The sequence below is a fragment of the Heloderma suspectum genome, chromosome 3 (genome assembly GCF_057233095.1).
Source record: "Heloderma suspectum isolate Gila_16-S chromosome 3, 16-S_ref, whole genome shotgun sequence".
Classification (NCBI taxonomy): Eukaryota; Metazoa; Chordata; class Lepidosauria; order Squamata; family Helodermatidae; genus Heloderma; species Heloderma suspectum.
In genome coordinates, this window is record NC_139460.1 from 111,163,444 (window position 1) to 111,181,436 (window position 17,993).

Sequence of the window (17,993 nt, forward strand, 5' to 3'; positions counted from 1 at the left end):
TAACCCCAAGGTTCTCCCTCCCCACCAGAATGTTTGCCTCCCTCTCTCAATCTTTGGATGGGTTTTTAACATTCCTGATGACCCATCCAAAGACCAAGGGGCTGTCTTCATGAGTGATTTGGTGAGAACTTAGAGCAGTCTGAGTTCCTTCGTGACAGACGACATCATCACCAATCCTCTGCCAACCAGCTGCTTCCCTCTTGAAAAGCCGCATTTTCTGAAACTCCTTTTACTCCAACTTTTTTTTTTTACTGAAAGTGGCTCCCTGGCAGTTTTACCACAGTGTGCCATGTCTCCATCATTTCCGAAAGCCTGCATATTTTTGTGGAATTTTGATTGGTCCTAATAAAGGTATCTCCCAACAGTGGATTTTGGATTTGTTTTCCCATGGATCAGCACAGCTATCCTTGTTTTTTTTTTTTAAAGTAATGAATTCTGCTCATGTATTCATATACTGCAGTGCAAATTTGTCCTCTGTTCCTCTACAAAGTAACTTTTTCAATTTTAAAATCCTCTTGAAGGTAATCTTCGAGGTCTTTACCTGGGGGTCTATATCTTATTGTATTTTAAATAAATAAATATAATTGGTTTATTTTTTTATTTATGCTGTAGTCCCTTTCATGGAGTTTAAAATTAGGGGGGAAAGTTTGTCACTTTAAGGCCTCTCTCCATTTTAACAGCTAACCCGCCCCCCCCCACACACACTACAACTGATCCCCTTTACATCCCCTTCACCATTTCACATATCTGCCTCCATTCCATTTTATGAGCTCTGATACTAACATCCTAGCCACCACATACATTACATTCCAAGTAAGTATTCTGAATTTTCATGAAGTCATTTATCCTTGAAGCCTTGAAACCATGACACAGCAACTAGGTCCATAGTAAAGAATATAAGAAGAGCCCTGCTGGATCAGACCAAAGATCCATTTAGTCCAGCATTGTGCTTCCCACCACAGCAAAGTAAATGTCTCTGGGAACCCCACGAGGAGAGCTTGGAGGCAATAGCTTTCTCCCACTCTTGCTCCCAGCAAGCAGTATTCAGCAGCATGCTGTCTCTGCATCTAGAAGTACCATATTGCCATCATGGGTAGTAGTCATGAAGGAGTAGCCTGCATGACATGCATCTAGTTCTGCTCGTCATTAATTACAGTGTGGTTTTTAGCCTTTGACTTACATTCATCGCTGTTTCAGCTGCTGTGCGTACTTCAATTTGTCCAGTTCTCCACCATTCATCTTCTCCCATGTTCTGTTCCCAGGAAGGACTACTACCGGTGCTGCCTAGAGTTACTCGTAGTTTCCCTACCCTTTCTCCTGCAAGTCGGTAACTAAAAATCAAGCAATATATGCTCTTTGGCTCAAGGTCAGTGAGGAGAAGTTTCAGACGACCAACATCCTTCTTGTGCCCCATGAAGGCTGGTACTGTCATGTAATATCCATCACCTAGAAATATATATGGGGATTTCAGAAGAGAGAAACAGAACGTTACTTTTTATTCATCCTGCATATTATAGTAATTTGCCACAAGACAGGCTGAGCAATGTGTGTCCCCCACCGCCAATGTTTTGGTCTTCAACTCCCATCAGTCCTAGCCAGTATAGCCAATGGTGAGGGACTGTGGGAGTTGTAGGCCAAAACATTTGGGTTGGCCACAAGTTGCTTACCCCTGTCATAGCTCAGTGATAGAATTTGTATTCTCCATGCTTTCTATTTCTGTAGGATGTTGGAGTGTGCCAAACATCTATTCAGCCCCACAAAAATATAATACCCATTATATTAATAGCAAACTGAGGTAGAAAATAAAATGAAAAGCTGAAGACCAGCTACTGCAGGAAAGGGGTAGTTTTACCATGTTAATCCGTGATTAAAGGGAATTATTTTGATTATGCACCCTTAAAATACGTAAGGGTACTTCAGCCATTCTACATACTACATTCAGAGGGAAGGGGGCAGTGTCATTATTTTTTAATGCTCTCCCATGTAAAGAAAAAGAATCCTCTGCGTAGTAAATCAGCACATGAGGGAGAAAGGCAGTCTTTTTCCTGAAGTGCCAAGGAGCTTTTCATGTGAGAGAACATTTAAAAATCCATTTTCCTCCCACCTGCAGTCTGAAGTGGTGCAGTCTAGAATTCTGACTCAGTCTGCCACTTCTTTCTGCATAATGTACAGATTGGCTTTTAGTCTGTTTACCAGAACTGAACATATAGCAGTCTGGTTCAGATATAACAAATTCAGCCAGGGTGGCTTTGCTGCATGCAAGTTTTTCCCAGCTGGGGAAAGCCTGCATGCAATGATGTTGGTCCCTAGCCAAAGTGCCAGGTGGGTCTCCAGCCAAACTGCCAGCTGGAGCTCCAGCCAGCACTTCAGCCAGGGACCAGATGACATTAGGGGGCACGATCATGCTCCTGATGTGTGGGGGGGGGGCATGGTCACACCCCAACATCATCTGGCCCACAAAGGGCTGAGTAGGTGGGGGTCATTCCCCCCCCCAAAAAAACTGTTCACCACCCGTGATCTAAATGGTCTTGTAAGTTTATTGGGCTGAGAATGAGCATTGTGCCTGTGCACTCCCTCATTTGTCTTCCCCTTCCCTCATGCACCTTAATACAAAGGTTTGTTAAACCACAGTTTCCTGTTACATCTCAACTGGGAAACTGTTGTTTGATCTCTGACCACAGGATATCAAACCCAGGTTAAAGCATAATTTCCTGGTTCAGACATAATAGGATAAAACCCAGGAAGTTTTGTATTATGGCACACAAAAGAAGGGTGGGTGGAACATGCTAGCAGAACTCTTGACTCTGATCCAGTAAACCAGCGATTATTAGACTGAGAGCATTATATCTGAGCTGGCACACTATCTTATGTATAAACCAGCTCCCTGGGTTCTATCCATTGATCCCACTGCATAGATGGAGGCATTAGATATCTACTAATCTTATTATATTTATATACCACAGAACGTATTTAAAAATATCTCTAAGCACCTTACAAGAAAATTAAATATATTAAAATACATTATGATATACAGTAAAATATAATTAAAATACATCATAATTGCTAAAATAGTTATATAAAATAATCAAACATTAACACTAATTAAAATGAATACAGCATCATAATTACAAGCAAACAAATTGGGCAGCACAATCTCACTCAGGGAAGACCTACATAAAGAAATGGGTATTTAGTTGGTGCCTAAAGCATGCTACAGCTGGCGCCTCCTGAATACCAGTGAGGAAGTCATTCCATGAAGTGGGTGCCAGCACAGAGAAGGCCCACCTCCTGGTTGCTTTGCTGTGAGGTGTAGTATGCGTGCAGAGGCCCTATTTAGTTATTTAATTTATTAACCCTTCTATGGGATACTTAAGATCATATATAGGGAATATAAATATTTATAAAGTAATAACATTCGAATGAATGTTAAGAGAAGATAAATGTATACATTTAAAACAATAAGACCAGGTATGCTACTGAGATGAATTCCAATAGTTTCAGAAACAAATACTCTTAAAGATAAAACATAGGTGAGACAACATGTATGTTTTACATAGGACAAATTCCAAAGGGCTATGCATAGAATTCCACATGCATAGCAGGGATTTTTCCCCTTTCCTACCACAGTCCCTTGTGCCCCTTGACAAGCTGCTTCCAAAAGCTAGGAGCCCCTCCAGAGTAGGATTCAATGTGGTGAAAAGGACTGAAGTGGGAAAGAAAAATAATTAGTCCCCACCTCAACCCCTCAAGTAGAGGTTTTTCATCTTCTTTTGGTCACATACAGGGCTCTTTGTAACCAGGCCATAGTTAAATTACCATTATCGTGATCTGCAGGATTCCAATCAAAGTCGTCATTTGCATCTTGCTGCCAGGCACAAGACCCTCGACCGAAGCTGCAGTCCACTAAGATGAGGTCCATAAATAGGAGTTGAGGGTTCAGAACAAGGAAAGACAAGATGCTGTGTTACATGCAAAGCATGAACCTGCTTTTTAACTAAGTGGTGGTTATAAAAAACCAAATAAGGATACAATCCAAGAACTCTATCTAAAACAGGGATGGGAAACCTGTGGCCCTCCAGATGTTGCTGGACTACAACTCCTTTCTTCCCTGAGCATTAGCCATGCTGGCTGGGGCTGATGGGAGTTGTAGTCCAGCAACATTTGAAGGGCCAGAGGTTCCTGATTGAAAGGGCCACCTCTGATCAAAAATTGGGGGTCCTCCTGCCTATTTTGTTGAGTGGGGCCCTGGACCTCTGCCCCAAAGTCCTACCCTGAAGGCATCACTTCTTTCTTGCCGTACCCTTTTGCCCTATTACTAGGTTAGGTGGAACTGCATAAAACCAGTAGAGGGAGATGCCTTGTAGGCCCCTTCCAACCCTACTATTCTGTGATTCTATGATGCTGCCTGGATAAGGTCTTAGAAAGGAGGATTTGAATTTTTTTAAAGAATCTCAGTGTGCCAAGGTACTTCATCTTATAATTTCAGGAATATGTCTTGATAAACTGTGGAGTCAGGTTGAAAACTGCACAATGAAATCCAGCTAAGTCAAATGTGAAGTGGTACACATGATAAATTAGAACCAAACTCAAGAGTGGAAGACTGGCTAGACAGAAGCATGAGAAGATTTATTTAGGCCCTAAATTTTAGGGGAGGTAATGGGTATCCTGAGTGTGACTGATGGTGATAAAACTGAAGGAGGGCCAGGCATGAGTATAGCCCCTGAAGGAGGGGCAGGCATGACTATCGCCCTATAAAAAAAGATTAGGTTTTATCAACAGACCCAAACAAAACCTTACTAGATTTGACTAGTAAGCCTTAACCTTACTAGAACTTAAGCCTTAACCCTAGTAGAATTTAACTTACTAGAACTTAACTAGCTTAGTTGAATTCTGTCTGTCAAATGTCATGAAAAGACACAACTACTAGATGAAAACAGCTATCATGATTTAATATTTGCCTACCTTCCAGATCTGCTTTTTGAAATGGAATTTTCCTTTCTGCTGGAAGAGGACCAAAGGCAGCCACTTCTTTAGCTAATTGATTAAGACATACACTGTTAGCTCCCCCCACTAAAAAAACCCCAACCCTGCCAAAGAGATGAATTAACTGGCACACCACCAGTGGAGCCTCGTGGCTCCGATGTCAGTGAAGTGGTGAATCTGCTCCGGGTTTCAGTCAGAACTCAAAGGAGCTATCCAAGGTATGGACCTTGGATAGCTCCTTTAGAGTTCTGACTGAAACCCAGAGCAGATTCACTGACCAATGACATTGGAGCCACCAGCCTCCACTGCACACCACACATCATCATTACAGCTTCACAATGTAACAAATTATTAAAAATATTTGTCCCAAACTAACACATGGCTAAGTTCCCTCCAAACAACATCGCTGGCTGAAATGTAGCCAACCTGAAGCTCTGTATTCAAATACAGCACCAAAATGTTACATTTTGAATGCAACAGTAAGATTTTTGTGCAGTAATGTTTGAGCTAATGGTTAAAGTACGTATTTTGTGGGACAGAGAAAATAAATAATAATATAATTTGGTAAAGCAATATTTGCAGGGAGGAGCTATAACTTGAGGTATTTCCAAAATGGGCCTTAGCACAACCTTACATTCTAGCAACCTAACACAGGGATAAGCTAAGGCTAATTCGAGTTCAAGCACCAGCTTCAAAGATGTTAGATATTTCATAAATGCCCCGTGCTGCTATTCTATTTCAGGTTATTTTTATACTGTCACTCTTATATGTTTTTATTTCAAATGCTGTTGTGGGTAACGCAAGCTTTTGTGATGTATTTCACTTGGTATTATTTCAGGCAAAAGGTTCATGAAATGAAGAAATACAAGCCAAATCTGGCACCAATATTATGGTTTACAGAGAGATTAAGGAGACTGATTCTCCTCTCATTTCATAATTGGGAAGTTTTTGAATCTTAGGGTCAGTTGACAAGCTTGCTGTGGCTTTCACATGATCACTTAAGAACTCTTTATGTGTGCAAGGCCACATGTTGTATGGAAGAGGAATTGTGCAGAAACAGTATACTCAGTTGCCACACCTAGGAGACATAACCAACCCCTCAGTCATGGCACTAATATGTACTTGTGCACACAAGTACATATGAGTTTACAAAATAGTCTTCCACAAGAGTCCAGGTGGAAGCACATCCAGTATCCAAGGGCAGGTAGATATGACTGCATGGAGGCTGTATTGGACATGTACACTCATCCTTAGACTCTCTGAGCCCCGTGTTTCTTTTAATTCTTATTATTTCCTTATTTATTGCATTTATACTGTCCTCTTCCTCCAAAAAGCTCAGAGTAGCTTTCATGTGGTTCCCAGATGGTCTCACACCCCAGTTAGCTTCAGCAGTATAACGGCACCATGTGGACAAGTCTTTGAGTTATTACCTACTCATGCATGGTTGTGATAAACAGATGGAAGTTTGGTTTACGTGATGTAAAAATTAATCTAGGGTCTGGTTCAGCAATAAGCTATACCCCTATAAACATGCATTAAGGTTCAAAAAGATAATTGGGTACATAAGGATGTTCCTTAGCACTTTGTAAAACTGAAAACAGGTCTTTTTGGAGACCATATGTGATAGCTTTGACAGACGCTAATAAAAAAACAAATTCCATAACCCCTTGAAAGGAAAAAAAGGAAAGGTTCCTCCAGTGCAAGCACCGAGTCATTGCTGACTCCTAGAGGGACGCCGCTTAAGCTGGCATTTTCATGGCAGACTATAGCGGGGTGGATTGCCATTGCCTTCCCCAGTCATGATTACCTTTCCCCCAGCAAGCTGGGTATTCATTTTACCGACCTCGGAAGGATGGAGGGCTGAGTCGACCTCTGCCAGCTACCCGAGACCCAGCTTCCGCTGGGATCCAACTCAAGTCGTGGGGAGAGTTTCAGTTGCAATACTGCCGCCTACCACTCTGCACCACACGAAGACATACCCATGTACAAAGACACAAGAGGCCTTCAAGGCAGTTAAATATGCTCAATGGAACATAGGGAAGACTATGTGGGAAACACTATACATAATATATTGCCAAAAGCTTATTGTCCCTAGTACTGTGACAAGATTCAAGTCACTAAGACCATGTTTCAAATCCCTCAGACTTCTGTTTCTTGAATTAGAAGCAAGGATACCAAGAAAATGTGTAAGAACTCTAAAAATGTGTTTATTGCATATATCTGTGTGCACTGTTGGGAAATGAGATATGCCTCTAAAATGGAACACTACTTGCAAATGATGGCTTGCTGAGAACCCGGATCTAAGTTAAGAAATTGTTGTGCTTGAGGGAACTGGGAAAAAGAGGGGATGCCCGGAGCACGTGATCCATAGGCTTGTATGTAGTCATGATGCAAATCAGAGGGCAGGGTGTTGGTGCCCCTTCCATACCCTCCCCCTATCTGCAAGTCCGTGCTGTGACGGCTTCTTCCACCCTGCTGGCTACCGTTGTTGTGCTGCAGCTGCAGGCCAGCAAGGAACTCTTGGTCTGGCAGCATCAGCATCGTGCTAACTGAGGACGCCTGCATGTGTGTGCGCATGCACGCACCACCCATAAAACAAAGAGCTGATCTTCCCCAAAGGGATGGGTCTTAAGGGTGCCAGTGAGGGCTCCCGGCTCCATGGCCCAAGTCTCCCCTCCTCCCATCATTGTTTGCAGCCTCTGCTCTCTCAGCCAAGGAGGCGGCGGCAAAGGCAGCAGCAGCAGACTGGATGAGTGCAGGAGAAAAAGCCTCTCTCTAGCCTATTCTGTTTTATAGAAGCAGCAGAGCTGTTTGGTGAGAGGAGATGATTTTTTTCTGAAGCAACCTGACCCACTCCCAGTACAACTGAGGGTTACTTGTGCCATCCTCAGGGAGCTAATGCAGCAATATCCTCCTAAATATCACATATGCACTAACTTTAGAGTAAGTCCACTGAATTCAGCAGGACTTACTTTTGACTAAACATGCATAGGATCAAACTGCCTGATACGTTTCATGTAGCTGTTTTTGCAGAAGTTGAGGTTCTTTTAAATGAGGGAGGAGGAATGGGGGTTCTTTTCCCTTGCCTTGCTATTTTCTGCCTAGTTTTTTTTTTTAAGCATCCCATCTGGCTATGAGCCTTAATTAATGAATTTAATATTATATTGCATCTCCATCTGGGAGTGGCTGGGGAATCCCCTTGCAACCCCTTGGCTCTGCCTCTCATGATCCCTTGGCTCTGCCTCTGGTGTCCTGCCCTCTGCCCCAGCATCCACAGTCACTACCAACCACTGTTTGTGTGCAAAATACAACACCATAGTAGCCATGAGAGGGGTGTGTGTGTGTGACAGAGAGAGCGCACGCTCAGAATGATTTATCTACTGAATTGCGTGAAGGAAAAATGGTCTACAGGCAATATTTCATATCTGAATTTGTTTTTGCCTTTACCATCAAACTGACTTGCCCAATAGTTTCTGAACAACTGTAGAAAAATCTTGATTGGGGCTATAGAGGCTCTACCCCACACATAACCATGTTTCAGACAAAGTGCCAAATCCTGGTTTGGCATTATGTACATCAGCAGGCTTGCACTGGGGCTTGTGTGCTACTTCTTTCCCTCACGCACAGCAATTTCTTATTTTGGGGTTCTTATACAACCATAGATTGCTGTTTCATCTGAATCCTGCAGAACATAGTTTGCTCAAAGATTAACACTACTTTCAAACCAGGATCATCAACCACAATCACACCTTTGTTTGTGACACTGGCTTGCAGGCAAACTATGATTTGAACAAACCATAGTTTGCTGGGTCCAGATAAAATGCTAAGTTTGATGAGAACCCAGAAGCAGCCAAAATATTTCTAAGAAACTATGGACATAATATTGAAGGAACGACACAGCTAGCCATGTTCCAATTACGTTTTGGACTTCCTCTTCTCAAACAGCAACCCTGTCCTTGTCCCCTGCAATGTCTCATGGCAAACTGCTTCTGAGACACTTTTTTGAGACACTGATGTTTTTGACAAAGAGCTCTCAAAGCAGTTTGTGTGATGGCATGGGGCTGCTGTTCAAAGAAAAAGAAAAGTAAAAAACCCTATCAGGGTGCATATTGGAGTCTTTGGTTGTGTCTAAAGGAGCTCTTTTAAGTCCGGGGTCTGTAAGTTTCAAGGCCTAGAGGCAGCGGTACTTGCAGCATTTGTATGCAGGTCATATCTGAGGGTGATATCACAAAAGACTCCTGAAACAGTAAAGTTTTGATCAACTGTGTAAGTGACCCTCACAGTTATTATGAACCACCACTGGTGGTGATCCCCTGCCCAGCCCCCCAAATTGAGTGCTGGCTCATTTCTGTAGATTCTTGGCATCAGCTAGAGAGGAGGCCATTTTGGCGAAACATCTGAGAGACCATGAGACTGGAATGACAAACACAGCAGAGAATAAAAATTTAGGGCAACATCTGGAAGAGCTTTGGTCAAATTACTTTGTAACACTCTGGCATTTGAGCAGGTAAATAAATATAAATTAGGCACTTCAATAGAATATGACATAGGAACAATAAAGCAGTATTTCAGCACACAATATCCTGACCAGTGAATCATCATGGGGTATTTTGTATGTGGAAATCACATCCAAATAATTAAAATGCATTTAGCTCTTGTATGAACTACTATTGTACAAAGACTATTTTCAGTACAAGTTTTCTCTATGGAAATACCTCAGCGTAGTGAGGATGGTAACCTGCTATGCTCCATGTTTTTGAGAGAGACAGGGCCCAGAACTGTCTGGTTAGAACTATGACGTTTTTCCTATGCACAGGCTTTAAGGGGCTCTATGCATGTATGAATTATGCAGGGAATATTTCCTGGTTCAAAGGGATAATTTGAGTCTTGTAAGGAAAAAATCCTACAATGGCCTGGTTCACACATAACAACAATCCGGAGTACAGGTTGAGTACGGCTTGTTGTTGAATCGTGGGTTGTGGTTATGTGTGAGCCCTGCCCTATGGCTTCTTAACTATGAAAAACCAAGAAGAGAACCCATGGTTTGTTGTTGGGTGGTGAACTCATACACAATCCATACTCAGCCCATATTCTGGGTTTTTGTTATGTGTGAATCAGGTCAATGCATCAGCACAGCTGCAAATTAATGAGCCATAGCTATACCACAAGAAGGTGTAGACACAGGCCTAATCTTTGAAAAAGAAAGCAAGTAACACCTGCTCTTATTTTCAGCAAAGGGGGAATCCAGCTCTAGAGTATTAAACAAGCCAGACACCAATTTCTACTTCTGTGGGGATAATTTGCCCTGATGAGACCATTTTGGGCAGCATTCCTTGTGCCAACCATAACATGTGGTCCAGTTCTCAGCTTTGAGTTATGGGATTTCTCATGTCCCTGCCATTCTAGCAGCTGTCATGAGAGAGATGGGGACACAATGACTGTATTGCGATGCAACACTAGCATTACAAGAACAAGCAGCAATGAGCCTTGGGATTGTGCATTCCCTCTCCTTCTCTGGCATGGCCACAAAGAGACTGGAAGCTTTTGTTTCAGATTAACCACAGTTTAGTGCATTTTCTGACCTGTAAACTGTGATTAATCTTAACCCTGGTTTGTTGAAACCGTTTAATGTTGGCTTGTTTCAAGAAATCATATAGTTAAGATTAATCACAGTTTGTCTGAGTTCAGATGACACAAGCTAATCCAAAATGAAACAAAAGCTTCTGAACTGCTCCTTGTGGCCACACCAGAAGAAAAGAGAGGAAGAAGTTCATGAGCCCAAGGCTCACTGTGGTTCATTCTCATAATGCTAGTTTAAGATTATGATTTTGCATTCAGTCCACACAAGGCTAGTGGCCTGAAACAAACATAACTCTAAGCTATGGTTTAGCATCAGGTGCACAAGCTTTGGCTTCACACACTCCCCCCTCTCCTCCTTTGGTGCAGCCACAAGGAGATTACAGGTATTCACTTACGCTTGTAAACTAACCATTATGTCCAAAACTCAGGGAATTTTATTTTTTTATTCTTTATTTAAAACATTTTTATCCCGCCCTATAGCATTAAGATCTCAGGGCGTTGTACAGATAAAATCAATTTAAACAATATAAAACAATAAATAATTTAGGGAGCAATCCTATGGCCAATAGACACTGTCTAGAGGGCCATAGGATATGCTGTTTTCTGGGAACCAACCTTGGAGCCTGCACTCCAAGGTTGGGTCCTGGAAAACTGACCTCCCCCCATGTCCGCATTGCCTTGCAGGCAGCGCGGAGAAGCCCCGTCCTCCGTGCTTGGAAGGAGTGCGGAGCAACTGAAAAGGGGTGGGGCGGGGAGAGCAGGGCTGCATGTACCACACATCCAATGTGTCGAACAGCAGCCCCCTCTCCCGGTCGGCTCCCCTGCAGCTAGACAGCTGAAAACGGCTGTCTAGCAGAAAATAGCAGGGAAGGAAAGGCACAGAGGGAACGATCCCCCTGTGCCTCTCCTGCCTTTCTTTGGATAGGCGGTTGCCTCCAAGTTTGGAGGCAGCCGCCTATCTTGATAGGATTGTGACCTTAAACACCTAAAAACACATTAAACTATTAAACAAGTTAATACCAGTTAAAGTCTAAAACAATAAAATGGTTAAAACAGTGTTCTAGGGAATGCATTTAGCCTTCAAAGGCTTTGGTAAAAAGCCATGTTTTTACTTGGTGCCGAAACAAGACCAATGTCTGCGCCAATCGGGCCTCCAAGGGGAGGGCACTCCACAACTAGGGTGCCACAGCAGAGAAGGCCCTCTCCCATGTCCCCCGTAGTGTAAGTCTCATACTGGTGGGACGCAGAGGAGGGCCCCTCCAACAGATCTCAGTTCTTGGGCAGGCGTATATAGGGCGAGACGCTCCCTCAAATATCGAGTAAGTTAAATTTTGGTAAGTTTAAATGAGGGGTGGGCAACTTCCCTGGATCTGGGGGCCAACTTTCTCACCCCTCAGAGCCCACCGGGGGGCTGCACCCCTCCCTACTACTGCCAAGATGGCAGATGCAGTGCCAATTCTGTCACCAAAATTCAGTGACATGGTGATCGCAGCAGCAAAAAAGAGGTGATTTTCCTTTAAACAAGTGTGTGAGGAGCATGCATATTGGTGGGAAGCAAAAATATCTGCTTTTTTCCCCACCACCAGGATGACAGCTTGGGGGGGGGGGGCTGCAAAAATGGCCAGAGTGGGTGCATGTGGCCCATGAGCCATATGCTGCCCACACCTGGTTTAAAACTATGGTTACTGAACAAACCAGGATAATAAACCATGGTTTGATCCTGGCTAGTTTCTACAAACTATAGTTTAAATGTTAAACTAACCAGGTCCCCCCTAAATTTACATGTAACTAGGTACTCTGATTAATTCAAAAGCATAAGAGAAAGCTTCCAATCTCTACCATGTGCTTGTACTAGAGGAGGAGAGGGGACGAGGGTGGGTGGGGGCATAAGACTTGTGTGTGTAACCCTAAACCATAGTTTAGCTTTACAGCCAAACAGGCACACCATGTGATGGCTCAGATCTGCCTAGGGAATACTCTGACATAGTGTTGGAGAACTCAGCCAATAGTAAATGTTCGCAAACCATGCAACCTCCGGTCTGGCATATGTCAATAAAGAAACATACTGCAATCACTGAGACATCATTAAAGATTATTAAATGAAGATAATGACTTCCCCTTGAGTTTATCCATGTCCAACCAACTTGCAAAGTTAAACAACAAATCTTTTAAAACTACGAAGGTATATACCATAAACTGTTTCTTTGTTTAAGCTAACTGTGCTCCAAAGCACTAAAAGGATTTTAAAGACTGTGATTCAAACAATCACACTTATCCAGATTGTGCTTTATTATAGTGAGGTGGGCATTTGGCTGTTTTCAAAGAAAAGAAATATAATTAACACAGACATAAAGAAAAACAGTTCGAACATCACAAACAGAACAGAATAGGAACAACTAATTCTATGCCAAACAAGGTTCAGATAAAAAGTACATGAATAAAATGGGAACTTGAAATCCTAAGGATTTAAGGGTGTGCTTGGCAGCTTCTCGTGGCCATGGATGTAGTGCTTTCCAGCAAGTATAGGAAGCATCCTGGGTGCAAACATATTTCTTCCAAGGATAGTCCCATGTTCACACCTGGAAGTTGACTATGCAGTCTACACAGCCCATCTTCATCCTCCAATGCCCCATCCTGATCTACTGCATGGATAGGGGGGTGGGCAGTGTAGCAGTGCAAACCCCAAAAGTGCTATATAACTGCTAAGTATTTACGTATTTATCATATTGATTTGCAGGTAGATTCACATAGCAGAACCCACAAAAATTCTTGCCATTAACTTATTAGGTCATAAACGCTTCTCAAAATTCTATGTAATCTTATACGCTGGAGGAAAAAAGAAATAAAAGTGAAACTTACAAAACACATCTCCACGGAGTTTCTTCTCATGACTGGGCTGGTTTTCCAAGTGTTCCCTTTCTCCTCCTTCTTTCACATCTCCGCCCTCTCCTGTTTTTCCATCTCTTCTAACATCTTCAGTGCTTCCCCCCTGTTCCCTGTAGGCACCCTCTGTGTACACACCATCTTCATAGTCTAATGGCCTTACTTGAGCTTTAGAAGCTGGAGTCACAGGAGGTTCAGGGATTACATTTTTTAGGTCTTCGTGCTTTTTCACACTTTTCTTGTGCACAATCAGTTTCTTGAGCTTCTCTTTGGCAATGCCAGAGATTCTGGGAATCTCTTTCACAGAATTTTCATGAATGTCTGTGGCAAGAAAATCACAAGGAAACACAAAATATGCCCAATGTAGCTTAAACTTTATAGGTCTTAGCACTTTTAATGGCCAAATCGGTGATATTTTTGAAGACAACAAGTGACTGATTCAAAGTAATTTCTATTATATGTAAAGGGGTCTGTCTCTATGCAGAGCCAAGACTCTGTACAGAGATGACATCAGTGATAGTGAATGTTTTCTTCCCCAATAGTGTTAAAAAGATAAGTGACCATTTCTGTGACCCTCAGGCCTGCACAACTTGTAAGCCTCAAGCCAAACTCAAGCCATCACCATGTATTGCGGTCTGCCAGGAATCAGAGGGCTTGAACGAGTCACAAAGACAAGTGACAACAGACAAGTATCACTCCCAGCAGTTGCCTTCTACCATCAGGAGTCTGATGATTATTGTCTCAAAACAAGAACAAGCAGCAGCAGAATGAGTATAAATGGCTGTGGATAGCTCCTTTCATTTGTGTCTCCTAGAGGGCAGAAGTAAGTTCTGGTAACAATCCTTAGCTACTAGGGAAGGATGAATCAGCATCTTTCTGGTCTACATCACTTTTGCACATGTTCACCCATAACTCCATTCTGTCCCTTTTCCACATTAATCTGTGATTTTCCTTTAAAAAAAACCCACATGAAAATTTGTATTTAAATGTGTATTTTTGAACATATTTTCTCTCAAAATATGCATGTTTAGATGCATTTTAAATCCACTTTTGAGAACTGTATTGCAACATTCAGAGATGTGTGAAATCCAACTGATAGCTATGTTCCAAACCACACATTGCTTTGGGAGGCACAGGTCGGGCCAATTCAGAATTCGCAAAAATCGAATTTGTCACGCTTCCCTATTAGCTACCACTCCCTGTATAGACTCTCGGAAGGTGACATTCCACCAATGCAGGTTTGATTCTATGCATTCCCTCATTAAGGCTACAATCCTATGCATCTTTAGACAAAAAAAGTTCTACAGCTTCCAGCATCTCCCCAGCCAGCCAAGCTGGCTGGGGCATGCTGGGAATTGTAGAACGTATTTCTGTCTAAACATGCATAAGATTACACCTTAAGACAGCAATCCTATGGTCCCTGGGCGAGCATCCCAGAGACCACAGAATGGCTCAGATTCCTCTCTCTGAGGTCAGGGACAGCACTCGGAAGGGAGAGTCAGATATCTGCCCCCTCACAGCTGGTGCAGAGAGAACTGTGCAAGCTGACTCTACAGTGTTGGAAAATTGACCTCAGAGAGGGGAGAAAGGGGGCTTTCTGGTGGGTGGGGAGGGGAGGAGACCAGAGAGGCCAGGACATGATTTATCCAGAGCTTCCTCCAGCCTCCTTCCCACACCCTCCCCCTCCAAACGTGCAAAGATTGGAGGACGGGAAGGCAAAGATCACCTCCATCGCTCCTCCTGCCCTACAAGCTTCAGCCCAGCAAGGCACAGGAAGCTCAGAAGCCGCTGGGTTCAGGAGCTTCTGAGCAGTGGGGGCACAGTCTAGGATTGCACCCTAAATCCATTAAATACCCTGCCATCTAGATTGCACTAGAATAATACAAATGCTCCTCTAATTTAAGTACTAAGACGGTTTAATGGGATCTTCTGTTATCACAGCTAGGACTGGGTGCAGGTGTCCTCTCCTTCACGAGACTTTCATCCTCCACTGGAGGTGCAGGGAGAATTTCTGCAGTCTTTGCTGAGCAAGGCATGTTTGGTTTGGTTTTGTTGTTGTTATTAAAAAATACTTTTAACAATAACAAGAAGAACTCCTCAGTCAGCTTTCAGGCACTGAGCAGGCAACAGCACTGGAAAGCCTCAAGGGAGGAAGCCCTGGTTAAGTCCTCTAGGGGGCTTTCCAGGAAGTTCACGCACCTGGAGAGGCTGAAAAGATTGGGATAAAAATGGTAAAATAAAGAGCACACACAAACCTCTCAGCCACCTCCTTACAGTAAGATAAGCACCGAAGCCCTGCACACTGAAAAATGTCTTCAAAATTCTCATTGCTTTCCACAATTTTCAGGTGCAATTTATTTTCACCTCTCCCAGCAATGAACAGTCGAAAATAAACAGACTGAAAACATTCAGCACAGTGCTAGTCAACCTATACTGCTAAAGGGGAATGTCTGTCTAACATACTGCATTGGTGAGTTTCTCCCAAACCAAGTATGATAGAAGCAAAAGAAGATAACTTGATCTTCCCACAAAACAATTACATTTGACAGACACAGGTTTTGTTGGTACACATTATCATTGCATTCAGTTTTATGAGGCTTTAAACTACAGAGTTTTTTTTAGCAACTAGAAACCACACAAATAAAAGAGAATTGCAGCTTCTCTCTTTCCTATGGATAACATTTTTGGGTTAGTCTTGCCCAGATGTCTTACACATCAAGGCTTTGTTAATCGCCTTCTCGCTGATCCATTCCCCTGGAGAATGCCATTATAAAGGATGTACTGTAATTTAGCTGATGTGGTTCACTGAATCTTTATTCAGGGTACAGTGAGGAAAAATTAACAGGAAACCCCCAATTCCCAACAAATTTCCTCTCAACAATCAGCAAGACAATCCCCCAGTGTTTTAATAAAGAGGCTGTGGAGGTTTTCAAGCCAAGGATGACTGCCCTGCAAATCAGAACATCTGCTTGCAACCCCCTGCTTTGAAGTCTCCTATAGAAATGAAATGTTCCTATTACTCAGCAGAGAGTTGTTCCGGCTTTGGAAAACCAAGGGGCCATTGGCATGAAACTCAATTTGGTGGACTTGGATGCACTCATCCAGCATGCCTGATACTTGAGAGACCACGCATTCCAGATTCCTCAACCACATTCAGGCAACAGTTGGGATGTCACAGTTCAAGATAGCAAAACCAGGATTCAACATGTTCCCATTTCTCCCCACTCCGTCAGATCACTTATTTTCACCTTGGGGGTGGGGGATTCTAGCAAGGTAAATCAGTTTGACATGGGAAAAATGTTTGCTTCTTAGGCTATCACACAAGCTACATCTAGACTAAACTAATGGAAAGGTATGGCACGCAGTGGGGATAGAGCAAACATTTACACTCTGTAATTTTAATCCATTTTTAGGTGTTAAATATGCTCCTGTAGCACACACTGTTAGTGCTTAGCGCATAGTATTCCATTACATTGAAAGCAATATCTAGAGCTTTGAAACATTTCTCGGAAAACACCTGTCCCATGATAAACACGGAAAGGCTAGTGATTCAGGGCAGTCAGGAGCACCAGGCTAGGGCATACCAGGCAGCTGCTCCCTGATTAACAAGAGAGGCATACCCTTTCATATGTTACCAATGACATCCAGTCAGGGAGTGGGACCGCACAGCACTGGGGCTGCTGAAACTAGTGCTGAGCTGAAAGTTCTCCTAGGAGAACCTTTGACTTGGAATTTGGGAGAGGTGCCCTGGAACACCCTCCCCCACAATTCTGCTTTTTTTCTCTGCTACCAGCAGCTTCATGGTAGTGCTCCTGTGGGCAGATGAAGGCTGTCTCCTCCCCCACACCCCACCCAAAGACCCCTGGAAAGGAAGTTACCTGATGACTATCAAAAGAGGCCATAAGAATAGGGAACTATACCTGAAAACAATTTAGCACAATCCCTTTCTAAGCATTCTGCTAGGAATGTCAGAGAATTCTGCCATGGATCCCAGGGAGGCCGAATTCCAGTGAATTCGGCCCCCTGGAATCCGTGGCGGAACGGAGCAACCCGCCCCACCACCCCACGGAAGCCCCCCAGAATGGAGCCTACCTGGCTGCACCTCTGGCTACACCGGCCACCATTTGCGTCCCTTCGCTGAGCCTTGATAAGCTACGTAAATAAGCTACGCAGCAGATGCCATTTGTGTCCCCACTCTGCCGTGATAGGCTATGTAAATATTTACATAGCCTATCACGGCTCAGCAGAGACGCAAATGGCGGCCGCTATGCTGGCCACCATTTGCGTCCGCAGACCTGCCGCAGCCGGATGTCCGGCTGTGGAATCACCCGGTGGGCGGTTCTGCGGAGTCGCCGCAGAGCGGAGCCAGCCGGGGGGAGGGACGGAGCGCCTCCCCCCCACCGCGGATGCCACTTACGAAACAGGTAAGTGGTTTCGTACATCCCTACATTCTGCTATTTCACAAGTGTGTCTGCATATTTATGGAAAAACAGAGCCATCTTGGAATGTTAAGCATGCAGTGGATGGCTCAATGTGGAGTAGGGATG

General features: G+C 43.5%; 1 protein-coding gene across 4 annotated transcripts in view; it reads right to left on the bottom strand.

Annotated features, from left to right (window-relative positions):
• EGFL6 (EGF like domain multiple 6) overlaps positions 1–17,993 on the bottom strand; it is a 62,827-nt gene that overhangs the window by 2,739 nt on the left and 42,095 nt on the right. For all 4 annotated transcript variants that reach the window (XM_084841754.1, XM_084841755.1, XM_084841756.1 and 1 more), the window contains 4 exons: positions 13,423–13,767; positions 4,963–5,034; positions 3,817–3,903; positions 1,181–1,446 (listed from right to left, as the gene is read on the bottom strand). In XM_084841754.1, coding sequence (XP_084697880.1) covers positions 1,181–1,446; positions 3,817–3,903; positions 4,963–5,034; positions 13,423–13,767 — 770 coding nt within the window. The remainder of the gene's footprint in view (positions 1–1,180; positions 1,447–3,816; positions 3,904–4,962; positions 5,035–13,422; positions 13,768–17,993) is intronic.